The sequence below is a fragment of the Scatophagus argus genome, chromosome 13 (genome assembly GCF_020382885.2).
Source record: "Scatophagus argus isolate fScaArg1 chromosome 13, fScaArg1.pri, whole genome shotgun sequence".
In the NCBI taxonomy this organism is placed as follows: domain Eukaryota; kingdom Metazoa; phylum Chordata; class Actinopteri; family Scatophagidae; genus Scatophagus; species Scatophagus argus.
This window is the reverse complement of record NC_058505.1, coordinates 3,036,290-3,050,420: the sequence shown is the minus strand read 5'-3', so window position 1 is coordinate 3,050,420 and position 14,131 is coordinate 3,036,290. Positions and strand designations below refer to the sequence as shown.

General features: G+C 44.2%; 2 protein-coding genes across 15 annotated transcripts in view; both read right to left on the bottom strand.

The window, feature by feature from the left end:
• The window catches only part of LOC124069980 (neuropilin-1a-like), a 138,832-nt gene extending 134,743 nt beyond the window's left edge, over window positions 1–4,089 (bottom strand). The window contains exon 1 of the mRNA XM_046409553.1: window positions 4,055–4,089. The gene's annotated coding sequence lies outside the window, so the exon portion shown is untranslated. The remainder of the gene's footprint in view (window positions 1–4,054) is intronic.
• Window positions 4,090–9,758: 5,669 nt separating this feature from the next.
• LOC124069359 (partitioning defective 3 homolog) overlaps window positions 9,759–14,131 on the bottom strand; it is a 198,408-nt gene continuing 194,035 nt past the window's right edge. For all 14 annotated transcript variants that reach the window (XM_046408481.1, XM_046408468.1, XM_046408471.1 and 11 more), the window contains one exon: window positions 9,759–13,079. In XM_046408481.1, the coding sequence (XP_046264437.1) occupies window positions 12,683–13,079 (397 nt within the window). In that variant the 3' untranslated portion in view covers window positions 9,759–12,682. The remainder of the gene's footprint in view (window positions 13,080–14,131) is intronic.

Here is a 14,131-nt window from a genome sequence, read left to right as displayed (position 1 = left end):
GTGGTTAGGTATAGCAGAAAATATAAATAAACTGTATAAATCAAATTAGGTCAGTGTTTCTGTATATAAAGCTGCCTTCATCAGGAGGATCTCATCAGAAAACATGATGAGCTGCAGCTAAATTTTTCCTTTTTTTGCCTCCCTCGACTGCACATTAAAGATTTTTGCAAATAAGTTAAAAAGAAACATTAAAAGTGAGGCAACACGCTGGTATCATCTCTCAACCTGAGACATGTTTGCAGATTTGCTGGGGATACTCAGAATTGATCTTGCTGTCAACTCGGCAGCACAACATTTTTACAAAAAATGTGAACTTTTATTGATTGAAATCTCAGTGGCTCTGCAGTAATTTTATTCAGCTCCTATCCTTCAACGGTGGCAAAACTTTAAAACTACTTTCCCAAGATTAAATGACAAGACTCGATCCCCACAGAGAATTAAAGAGATACAGAGACGTGTCTGCAAAGCTCCTGTCAGATACCGAAGCATAGGTTGCATTTGTATTGCATATTCAATACAAAAACATTAATGCAGCATGAAAAAGCTCAGAGACGCTCCAACGCCTTTCTCCAACATCTTTTTAACAACTATATTCTGAACCATGTGGCCATCAGTGGCAGCAGAGAGGAGCTGGGCTGATTCAGGCTTTGGGGCCTGGATGGGCAGGCCTTGGCCTCAGGTCACTGACTCCGTGTTTTTCATTTGGAGCCCCTATCTCAGCCACTCTCCAGTCTTTATTTTCCATTAGGAAGAGAAATGCTCGCGCAAGAAAAGTGGAAGCTACAACAGAGAGAGCAATACACACACACACACACTCAGCGAGGGAAAAGAGAGCAGAGCAGAAACACTGAAGACAAAATGGCTTTCATTCACACAGCAGAAGGCCAGAGGTCCCTTATTTTTCCCTCAGTCGCTTCTTTCCCTTCATTTGTAGGCTTCTTTCATCTCTCCTGTGAGGCATGCGGTTGTGCACTGCACATTCAAATCACATAAAAGATGTTTACACGTGCTCCACAAGTCCCTGTGATAAGCTTGTTTTGTGGAATTGTATGCAAATCTGCATAAACCCAGATCACTGCAACGAGAAGAAACACTTTCATGAGCACACACGCCTGGGCCTTCACATGTCAGGTTGTTCCAAAACACACACACACACACACGTGTGCATAAACTGTAGGTGGCAAATATGAAGCAGAGAAAAATAATCTCTCATTCTGGCTCTGAAGTACGTGTGTGTGTGGTATTATGCGAGTGTTTAGCTCATTTTGTGTGTGTGTTTGTGAGCGCGGGGCCATCGGCTCGCAGCGACAGTGATGAATAAGCAGTATTAAGCAGGAGACACAGACCTGGCAGTGTCATTAATCTTCATCCTTACTGGCACCATCACAGAACTCACTCCCTATCCGCCCTCTGCAACATCTACACATCTCATTGTCAGTGACACAAAGGAAGCAGAACCGGCTGCTCAGGTTCTGATTGGGCCTCCGTGTGGCTCCTGAACCAAAGTGGACGCGAGAGGTGATTAACATCCACGAGCACCGGATGACGGATGGGACAAAGCGAGAGGATGACACCTCGTCCGGTGGCTCTGAATTAATCACACTCATGCTCGCAGTTGATCCACGAGTCTATCAGGTGAATGAACTGGCTCGAAAAAGTGAGCGGAGGCTGAGGGAGAGTGTCGCACTGCGGCTCCTGACATTATACTTCAAACAGGATAAAGACGTTCCCTGTCTCCTCACCAGGTAATAAAGGCTGGGATGAACAGAAGCAGGTTGGCGAAAAAGAGATGAATCACCAAGCAGTTTATCAGCACCTCAAATCAGCAGGTGGGCAGAAATAAGAGCATCTGTGCAAACTGAGAGAAGCGCGTCAGTGCTGGACACAAATGTTTGAACATATTCAGCTGTTCGCTTCAAAAACATTTGCATTCAGAAATACTCTCCCACACACCGTCGACACATCTCAGCCATTTGAACAAACGGATTTGTTCACAAATAATGAAGATCAACTGATGACTTGCTCAAAGAGGAAACAAAACAAAGTCAAGCTTCACATATTGCAACTGAAAACCATTTTTCCACCTCAGATGAATTGTTATTCCACCATAAAAGAAATCTGAAAAAATAAAAATCACTTCACACAGCCAGATATCCCATTTTCTCCTCTACACGTAGTTATCCCATCCAACACTAAACGGGCAAATGCAAGGACAAGCATCAGTAATCTAGATTTAGCCTGAAATATCAGATACAGAAAATTATGTTTCATTTTACAGCATAATTAGCTTCCACTTTAATCTCTTAAACTCACGTGTGTGCTTTCAAACTCATTGTTGACACCAGTCAGACACTCCTATCCTGAAATGTGCCTTCATTTACATGAAACCAGACATATTCTCCAACCTGCTGCTGCACGAACTCAGCAGAGCACCAAATGCATATTAATCCGCTGCTGAAAATAGTCCCCAACAAACGCAGTATGCCCCAGTGCTCGGCTGTTTTTAAAGCATATTTGTGACCTTATTAGACTGTTGTAAGTCGTTCCTGCTGGTTTACATTTTGAGCAGGAGTGAAGGAAATTTACACAGCGTACGAAAGTCATTACTGAGACACGAAGTGAAGCAATGCTGATCGTTTCATGGGCTCAGCTGACAATAAGAAAATAAAACAGCAGATTTGTCCTTTAATTAGCTGTAGCTCTTTGATGTACAAACCAGAAAACAGGCAATGAATCTTCCCACAATGCACACACACACACAAACACACTCAGAGCTTATATGCATATGGTCATTACTTTCAGCACCTCCACCAGATGGTCACCTGCAGCGGCGCCTCCCTCCACAGGTGGTGGTACTTTCCCCTTCATTCACCTGTCTCCCCTGCCCTGTGATCTCACAACATCTGGTTCCAGCGTACGCCACATGCAATAAAAGTGCGGCTTGGACCCTGAGGTCATTTCCTTTATTTGCCATATTTTTCTTCCACTTTCCCGGACGGTGAAAATTGGGACAGAAAACAGCAGGAGAAGCCGGATTCAGTAAAACCTGCAGGAGCACAGAGGACCAAGAGGTCACCTGAGCAGAGGAAGATGGAGCCGTCAGTCAACCAGGGTGGAGCCCCAGTATCAGCTGGAGGTGTCTCCACCCGAGCAGCTCTGTGAGCTCCTCACACTCATGACTGCAAACACGCTGAGGAACCTGCAGACAGAAACCGTTCGAACTAGCAAGCGATCAAAAACAAAAACAAACAAAGTCAGACGCACAAAGTGGCGCAACGGTACGTAAAAAAAGCTCAAACAATTAGTCAAGCAATCCTCAGCTATTTTTCTATCATTTTGATATTTTTGTAAAAAAAAAAAATGTCCAAAATCTCTGCTTTTCAGCCTCTCAAACAAACTGACTATGTTTAGGCTGAGGACAAAACATTTGTGAACAACATTTTGAACATTTTGCTGACATTTTATGGATCAAAGAGCTAACCAGTTAATCAATAGTGAAAACAATTCTCAGATAACAGATCTCTAAACCACAAACCAATCAGATTCAGCTGAGCATTTTGTATTTCCCACCTCACACAGGAGTAAACCTCGAGCACTCAGGCAACCCGGAAGTGTTGAGGCCAAATCGGTAATGCGAACAGAAAGTGAAGCGACATGTGAACAGTTGGAAATGCTGGGTCGTCTTTTGCTGAAAGGTACAGAGAAACTCTCACATCTCAACAATTTCTCCACACAGTTTCCACCAAGACAAATAACCGGTCATTTGTTGTCCTCATCATTCAGCACAATCATCATTCAGGTGGTGTAACTGCAAAGCTGCAGCGTCATCCTTTCCACAAGCCTGAACCAGCAACCTCACTATCAAGACTGAACACATCCAGTGCAGCACATGTGAACCTCCTTTAACTGAGATTTTCATACAGCGTTTGAATTGGAATCCAGAAAACCTGGACTCACCTTCACACAAGCTACAAACTACACCTCAGTGTTAAAAACACATGAAACCGCATTGAAACTCCATCCAAAATCTGACTTTTAAATAAGAAACACTCACCTCGTGTGGGCTTGAAAAATGACTGGAAATGTTCCTTCATGTGCAGAGACCAGCAGCTTTAGTGAGTCTCCACAAACCTCAGCCACTTGCATACACAATGTCAAAATTCAAATCCATTTTTGGGGGAGAACCGGTGCGAGGATCGGTTTTGACTCACACTGCATGCAGGTCTTCATGGGTTCAACGCAGCACATCAGACCTGGTGTGTCTTAATTGGATGATTGGGACAGCAGGTGGATCCGTCCAGGGACAAACCCCCAACCACACCAACCAAAAGGTGAAAGAAACCTGCTTCGTTATTCTGCTGATGTAACCGCAAAGTTTTAACTTCATTCATTCTGCAGCGTTATTTGATGTGTAAAGTTTTGTAAGAAACATGTGAGAGTCATTAAACAGCAGCCTTTGGTTCTGTTCAGCACACTTTCCTCATGAGCCGTGTTTGTTTTTTATGTAATGATCTGCAACATTTTCATAGCTGCTTTGCCACTCTTCATTAGTAACTGACAAAACAATATTAATCCAACTTATCCTCAGTGCATGGAAGACTTTGCTGTACATTTGCCACAACAAACACACAGAGTTTGGCTGCTGGCAGAAACCCAAAACGCACTCACACCAGAAGTGTTGAAAAAAACTTCCAGGACATCTGGAAAGTCTTGTCCACACGTACACAGATATTTTTCTTAACTTCAACTTCCCTCCCCTTTCATCAAAAAAAGAAAGAAACAAAAAAACATCCACACAACTTTGATTTATCAAAATATCAATATCAGCCAGTTAACCTAATGTACATGTTTTTAGGATTGTGAGAGGAAGTCCTGGAGAAAACCCACGCAGGCACAGGGAGAACATTCAAACTCCACACAGAAGGACCCAGACTGGGATTCGAACCTGGAACCCTCTTGCTGCGAGGCAACAGGGCTAACCACTGCACCCCCGTATGAATGACAACACAAAAATGATTCCAAGCACTCAAACAAGCATGACAGACCAACAGGTGGCAATAAAGTCTGCATCAACAATATGCCAAACACCAGAGAAGAAGAAGATTACTGTATTTAAAAACAATGATCCAAAATCTGATAGAAAACTGCTAGATTGTTAACTTTTAAAGAGCAAAACTAAATGTTTACTGCTGTGTTGTTGTTGTGACTTCCTCGTTCTCCAGACCGATTAGCAGGTTCTGCACTGTTTGCATGTGAACGAGAGGCCAGAAATGTTTGTTTTGCTAAAATATCCGTATACGCATGGGCAAGGCCTTGGTAGCTCTGCGTCCATCAAATGCTGTCCAACACCTCCGAGTAAGTCTGTGAGCTGTGGCAGTCCTTTAACCGAGAGCATAACGTTTATCTGGCTCACATTTTCTATCAGTCCTCTCAGATCAGATCACATTTCTTCCAGGACACCACGAAGACGAAGCATTCAGCCTCTCGGAGGCCGAGTGGGGAACCTGCCAGCATCAGACAGCTCAGTGTCAGGATCCGAGAGGGAGGCATGAAATCCAGGAAGAGGGTTTCATGGCTAAGTGGGGCTAAGCAGAGGAGAGCAGGGCGTGTTAGAGTCATTTCATGGAGCATTTGGCAGAGGGAAGTTGGACAGAATCCTGCCGGAGTCAGTGCTCGTAAGGTTTGGGGCACTGAGAAGTCATCTTTCCATTTTTGTGCTGGTGATGGAGGCCTGTGTCTGTGTGTGCAGATTCAGGGAGTTTATTCGTATATTAATGTTTCTTTTGAGCTCTTAACTTCTCTTCTGTGTTCCGTTTGTATTTCATGCTACCAATACACCAAAGTCCCCCCAAAGTGAATTTTCCAAAGAAAATCAAAGTTAGACCTTCTTGAACGATAACGCTTTGAAATCAGCAAACAACAACCCCTTGATGAAAAACTGCTAAAACATACTAAATATAATCACCAAATGGTGCCAAAGAATCTGAGGAAAGAACTTTTTGGAAGCTAAGGTTCATAACGAATGGAATGTGACTCATTTGCACATTTGAATCAATAAGTGTTCAGCAGCTACTGAGTGCACTGCCAGCAGGACCTCATCTCAGTACAAGAGCTGCACGGGAACTAAATCTGCCCGTTTACAGCAAAAAAGGCTCATGGACAAACATTCACCATATGCTATATGTCAACAACATGTGTTCATGAGATTGTTGACTCTGTGTGGCTTTGAGGAGGTCAAACCGTCATGATGCTATAGTAAAAAAAAGTTCTTTCCAGATGTCCAACAAGTGGAGAGGAGGTTAAATCCGGAGAACTTCCTCAGTTAGTTTCTTTTGTCTACCATCATGATTTACGGTCCCATGTCTTCCCCCGCTTTTGCAACTTCTCCCGCTTCCTCCCCAAATTCCAGAGGGATGTTGTCATACTGTGAACTCGCGCCGAAAAAAACAACACTAAGTGAGCAGAAACAGGTGTCACCTCCGAACAGGCGCTGATCCGACCCCTCAGTAAGGCTAAACCGCCCCTGTGCGAGGTGAGCATGACATTAAACAAAATAATAGGCTGCGTTAATGGCGACACGGTGCACGGATGGCGGCAGTGGCTGTAAAATAAAAGGTTTAGCAGCTTCTTGTTGTGGGCCTCCGTTGACAGAAAGGGCTGAGGCTGAAATGATCCGTGACGTTGCTCCGGGGTGATGTGGAGCACATTAAAATGCTGCAGCGCTGCTAAAGGGGAGAATAACACAGAAGGTAAAGTTTACTGGCTCCAAGAGCAGGATGCTGCTGCTGCTTACTCAGGCTGTTGAGCTGCGTTCAGGGTGTTAACTGATCTCACAGGAAAACTTTATTAGATTACAGAAAGGTTCATTTCAAACAGCTACACAACAAATGTGTGCAGAATCTCTCGTGTGCCAACAAAGTAATTGACTTGTTCAGCAAGTAGTTAAAATCAAATAATTAAAAAGCAACTGTGAATTAATCAATTAATTATATTTGCATTTAAATGATGCATTAAAAACATATACAGATAAATGATCATTAAATTCTCCACCACAAGATAACAGCTGGCCAATCAGAGCTCCTGCTGCTGCTCGTCGGGTTGGAGGCACGTCTTTCAATTAACGACACGGAAACAACAAAAGCAGTGTGATCAAATTCTATAGGAAAACTTAATAGCAAATAAAATAACAAGTAGATTTCGAATAATTCATAATTAGTTTTGCAATTACATTTTTAAATTAAATGTTTGTCATTTAAAGACAGAATGAGAGATTAAAATTATTTGCCGGCAACTTAATTATTAATGCATCATTTAAATGCAAATAATCATTTTCAAATTTTATTACCTTCTTTCTAGGTATATGTTGATTAATGGATTGTTATTTAACAGTATTAAAATGGCAGACTTTGGACCCCATACATGCAGCAGCCCCCACACCAGTGAAGACTGTAAATCTTTTATTAAAACCTGAGCATAATGCTGCAATGAAAGCTTTTATGCCATGACACATCAGCCTGATGTTTACCATAAACAACATATGACTTAATTGAGGTTGAGCTGCCATTTTCATCCCTCACGGATGTTTGTTGGATCTCATTGGTGCAGCTTTTGGCAGAAAACTGAACCAGACGAAGGTGACACAAGGAGGATCACCTGTCACCGGGAAAAGATCAGAGTTTCCCTTCCCAAAACAGATAATGACCGAGTCTTTCAGCGAAGTCACAGACCTTAAAGTAAGTCTTAATCACAAACAGTAGAGGATTTCATTTCTGTAAGTCAAAGGGAGAGCCAAGAGAGAAAACTCCAAACATGTGGTAAACACTGATTATGTCATGGCTCGTTACGCTGAGCTGGACTCAGAATCTGATTCGTAATGTGTCATAGGAACAAAGTTTCACCTCACACAACGCAGACGTCCTATCAGCAAGTTTAAATTAAGTAAGTAAATTCACCAAATTTGGACTCAAGTTTAATAAGAGCAACAGTCAAACTCCCTACTTATGCCAAAAACTGAGGACGGGGCCTTGAAGACAAGGACAAAAATATGGAGACAAACTAGATGTGACCTTCACAGTAGCGGCGACTCACTCCCAAGCTGCGTGTTTGTCAACTCGCCACTTAGTCCACCAAATGATACGTGCTGCCTGGCTTCAGTGTCCTCGACCACCTCTGTGATCTCCTCGTCCACAACGTCTCATTTTTCTTCTCCTGACTAAACCGTCACAAGTGGAAATCGCAAGACACGTGCCGTCAATTTGAACTGATTTGAGATTTATGGCTCTTAAAACCTGCGTCAGGTCTTTTATGGATCGAAGATGAGCACACAGTCGGAAACGATCCCACGTCCAAGTTCAGGAATAAATGTGAGAACATTTTTATGACTGAGGCCACAGCTGTGTTGAAGAAATCTCAAACAAAGTCCCAGTTGACCTAAAAAAGCGGAAGAAACCATCAAAGTCAAGACTTCTTTGGACTGAAGCAGCAGTTTCGGTTCATTTTCCAACACGAGTCCTAAGAGCTGAAGCCTGTTGGTACACCTGTTTGCTCCACACACTCACATGTTTCGACTGCCTCACCTGAACTGAAGTAAACCCTGTAAGCTCTGTGCATGTGGCATATTTCAGCAGTGGATGAACACCAATGCAGACAGCTGAGACAGCATCCTGTGTTCTCGTAAATCCTACGCTTGTGAGTGCCAAATGTCCTCACTAATGCAAACCACAGTGTGTGTGTGTGTGTGTGTGTGTGGGTGTGAGTTTCCTCTGTGCACCTTAAAGGAAATGATCTGAAGGTTAATGACCATAAATGCTTCAAAATGTAAGAGTATTTAAGAATATTATTTATTTTTTTTTTTTAAAAAAGGAAAAGTAAAATCTCTCCTGTCGTCTGCATGATGACACAACTCTGAATCTGATTCTCACACACACACACACACACCATGAAGTCAGACTGCTGTGAAGGATAAAAGCACAGGATGAGGCAAAGGGACTCCCTCTGCTTCCATCTCTTTTCCCTCTGTTTCCATATGCCAGTTTCTTCCAGCACACACGGCCGGTTGGCTTAAGCAGCATTAGTGGTGTTTGGTTAGGACGTCACCTTTGACCTTCAGAACAAAAACAGTAGCAGAAAGCTGCTGAAAAGATCCCCCGTGAGGGACAATGGGAATGAGCTCTGAGTTAATAACAGGAAACACAATGGTGCTCAGGGAGATTACCTCAGTGTGTTCAACAGATCGCCTGCACAGGGAGACTCAGAGAAGCCAAATGTTGGTTTGTACATCAGCTGCTGTGAGATTTCCCCACAGGAACTAATGATGTTTCACGTCGTATGTTATCTTTTCCCTATTCGTCAACCTCTCTGTCAGTCTCAGAAGAAGACCTCAGCCAGCAGACCTGACAGATTTGACATTTGACAGCAACAGTGAGTCCCTCCTGCCTAATTGAAGAGACTCATTAGATCCCGGCTCAAAGCCAGAGCCGAGGAAAGACGAGGCGGGACAGACAGAGGCGGGCGAGGTCGTAAACAGGATGGAACAGCCTTCCGTTTTATTCTAAATTTGATATGTACAGGAAAAGTGGCTGTATACATTTCTTAATATATCATGTAAAAGTTTTATGGAAAAAAAAAACAAAACAAAACAAAACAATTGCACATCAGCTTCCATTTCTTTTTATACTTTAAAACATATCATGGTACAGCATGGTTGAAGGCAATGTCACACAGGATACAAATACACTGATAACCGCTTGTAGATGTTGGCTCTAAAAAAAAAAAAAAAAGTTCAGGAAGGAGTACCCCAAAATGACACATTTTAATACGCTGATATTAAAAATGTTTAAAAACACACCGCAGGTCGCGTGCTGTGGTGTCCTTACCTGTGTGAATTACTATGATATTATCTCAGGCACTTATCGACATCAAGCCCTGTGACGAGACCGCCGGACAGCACAGGTCACATACGTCCTTCTAAACGTGCTCGTCTGCACGTCCAGACGCACCAGCGTTCACAGCAGGAAGTGCTGGCCGCTACAACCAAACACACACTTTACTGAAAGCCGTTCAGAGGGGAGAAACCTTCCACCCTCACCTGTGCAGTTCGCGTCTCATTTGGTTCTGCTCCGCCCCGGCCTGGATCTTCCCGCACTGCTGGCCGGGGGGCCATAGTGTGTTTGTGTTGGGACACCCATGCACATACATAATGCAGAAGTGACATTTTAGTTAGCTTACAACAGATCAGCACAGGACCTTTCTTTAAAGTACAGGTTTCGACACTGGAATAATGCCACTGAAAAGTCCTTTATTTCTTCATCTTTTTACTTTTTGGTTCATCTTTTATTGCCTCCACTAAGCTTGTATTTTTCCCAGCAAGGACCTTCATTAAGCAGCAGGAGATAATGAAGTAAACCACGCAGCTTCTCTCTGCATACGTGTAGGAGTGAGGGGCAATTACGTACCGCCTGTTCGGTTTCCACACTTTTTCATATTTTCCCTTTTGTTTAAAGTCTGAACTCGGCTCAGTCTCCTCAGTTCACATGCAGGCGGAGACAGCAATGTCACAAACATGAGTGGTGTCAGAGGGCTGTGGCAGTGATTTTTGTTCGTCAAAACAGCAGAGTTTGGAATGAAACTGTTCTCAGGTCATAATGGAACAAGCCAACGGGCCAGTTTGAGTTCTTATTTTATTTCACCTCCAGTGGTGCCTGGTCTCGCAGCTAGTTTTGGTTTAATCTGTCCCAGTCTGTCTCCACAACAAGGTAAGACCGTGGAGTTAAAGGCAATTTCGTTTGTGGTCCTCATCACAAATATGTTTAAAAGAAATTTCATCAGCCACACATTTTTATCAGTCACACCATCCAACTTAAGGTCCAGCCGCACGAGTATTTGAAAAGTCAGCCAAATAAATTCATTTCAGTGGAATCAACCGCAGCCAGTGGATTTGTTTGTGGAGACAAATTTGACCAATGGCAATCTGTCTTGACAGCGCTATGCAGTAACAAAATGGAGGAAGCCATCATAGCTATCTGGTTGAGCTGAGCTTTCCACAAAAGAGGCATTAAAACAGGGGAAGACAGCACAAATAACCGGAGACTGTGACCCGGATGGAGACCAAACGCTAGCATTTGCTCCGGCTGGCTCAGTAACCCTGTGAGTACGTCACCAGTTTTCTTGCACTGCCTTTCCTGTGAGGACAAGCATGTGAACTTTGCGGTGCTGCTTTCTAGTGTGAGCAGGCCTTTAAGGAGTCCGTATAAAAACTCTCTCTTTGGAAGAAAGCGGTTCACGATAAACATTTCCAAAAATTCTGGAGATGAGTGTCAGCATAAAAAGGTAAAAAATAAAATAAAATAAAAAATACAGAAAGCAATTACAGCAAATTGGAAGCAATTAACTCTTGAGGACAATTTTGCCTTTTGTTAAAAACGGGAGAAAAGCTGCAGTTAATCTCACACTGGGAGGCTCATTGTCTCCCTACCCATCTTTATTCTGACTCTTTTCTTTGCTTTTATTCCTCGCTTTATGTCAGAAGCCGGGCCCTCTGTCGGTGCCTCTGGTGGCAGTGTTCTTTGGCTCTGGCAGGCAGCAGGTGGCTTGTGATGAAAAATTCAGTGCAGAGCCTGACTCGGGAGACAAGGAGGAGGAGGAGGAGGAGGAGGAGGAGGTGTGGTAGTGGGTAGCAGGAGGAAGAGCAAGGGGAAAGGGAGGGGTGAGATGAGAGGAAGGTGGGAGATGAGTGAGGAGGGGAGCGGAGAGGAGAGGATGATAAAGGTGGGGGGTGTTGAGGTAGAAGAAAGGAAGGTAATGAACAGAGAGGCGACAAGAACAACGAGAGGCGGATGGAAGCCAGAGCTCCAGACAGACAGGCAGGCGGGCCAGGGAAACAAGCCCAGAGCAGTGCAGGGGGGGGCCAGGCAGAGGATCAGAGCTGTCTACCCTCTCTGCCTGGGTCTCCTCCACGGAGATAGCACACAATATGAATCATTTATGAGGGGGGCTTTTTTTTATTAATAACACACACACTGTGCCCTGCTTCTTTCATACACTTTGCCTTGTTTTATCTGCTCCCTGGGGAGTAGTCAACTGAGAGAGCTCGATCGCTGAGGAGAAAACACTGAAAGTAGAGAAAACAATGGCGAGCGATGCCGGCAGCATCGGTGAACGGTCGAATGAATGGAGGGGTGTCTTGTGACCGATGGGCAGAGTCACCCACAGGACACTTGGTAGAGCCACGACACGCACACTCGTGAAACATGTACCTTGTCACATGCCCACACACAGAATCTTACGCCTCCCCGTGGGCTCAAAAGCACGCCCACTCACTTGCCTGTCTGCCCATTTGATTGTCAGTACATGACGGTGCCAGATCTCGATGAATCAGAGTCCTGGACGACTGTGAACAAGCATCGTGTTTGTGAATGCAGAGAAGGCACTGAGCGTCTGTAGGAGGGACTGACTACTGGTATAGGTCATCGGCACAGCGAGGGATTGAACATCAACACCCACATACTGAGTATACTTCACAACTGTTTACCTCTAAGATCATCGCTAAGCTATAAGACCTCTAGGTTGTCCCTTTGTCAAGATTTGCAGCGTCCACTTTTGCTGTTCCTTTAAGGTATTCCCCTTTGCTCCTGATCCACAAGTTCTCTGCTCAGCTCTTCATCCATCAGTCCAACAATAATCCTCAGGAATAAAAAAGTCTTCCTTTCTCCGACCCTAATCTATTGAGTCTCGCTAACTGCGAAGGCGAAGGTGGCACATCTTGGCGGTACGGACCCTTGGGGGAGGCTGGGTCTTTCAGGTGTGCTGTGGAGTACCCTTCATAGCTGCTGTTACCAGTGCTGTCATGCATTAACTTCCCTTTGGCTTCCTGGTCTCGCCGCCTCTGCTCCTGCCTCAGGAGCTCCTGAGCCTCCAGAAGGACTCGGGCATTGACCCCACCGCTGCCCGGATAGCCGTTTCTGGAGCCCTGGTAGCTGGAGTACCTGGGGTTGTCCTTTGCTGTCTGGAAACCCTCACCAGGTGGGTAAGCTTTGTCCCACGAATCCTGGGAGATGGAGCTGGGGTTCTTCCTGGGTTGCCTAGTGTGAGGAGAGGAAACGGGAGAGAAAAATGTGAGATGTTCTTTGACTGTTTTCATGTGAGTCCTTACACATAAACCTGAAGTTAGCACTGAGTTAGCTGTGGGTTTTATCCTACTCCTGTATTTCTTGACATTTTAAGCTCACAAATCTGCAACTTGGAAAGTCACAATGCATTAGTGTCTAGCAGTTCCTTTCGTGCACTATAAGCATTTATGTACATAAATATTCAATTGGAATATGATTTAAGTTTACAATTGAGGGCCTTTTTATATGACCGATTTGTGATGTTGAGAAATTCATGATACAAAAGGCATAAGCTTGTATTTGTATGCTTTGTGAAAACCTAATTATACTGTCAGTTGAACGGTAGCCAAGACATCACATTCACTGAAAATGAGGCACCATTACAGCCTCACAAACTGCCTCTGGGCCAGAACCAGCCCACTGTAACAACATACAGGGATACATAACCATGTCAAAGCCCCCTTCCAGCCCATTAGGCCAATTTCAAGACAGACAGAAACAACCATCGGATCTGACATGAGGTAACAGCAGACCTTTCGTGAACTGAGGCGACCATCTTGTCCACACTGGGTTTGCCCAGGCTGATATTTGGCACCTGACATGAGTGTTGTAAAGGCAGGACTACATGTCATGCTTCTGGTGGGGGCTTGCCTTGCCCTTTTCCAGATGTGTGACATCACCTCTCATTTTTCTTTGGTTAGCCTCTTTGTGGCAGCCCTGCCTTTGCTTGGACGTGAGCCCATATGATATGCATGAGTGTCCCAAGCCCTCCCATTTATCTCGAGGGCAAGGCAAAACCACAGCAGAGGGAGAGGGAGAGAAGAAGATGACACACAAATACATCAATGGGCTTTTGACTTGGAGCCATGCATAATTAGCAGGTTTATCAACCAGCTGTGAAGAAATCGTATTATTCCTGTGTTTGGATTTGAGGAGGAAAGAGAGAGAAAAATCCTTAATGAGAATAGAAAAGACCTTTGTTTTTATTCAAGAGATTGAATGCAATTGGGAATGGATACGCTCTT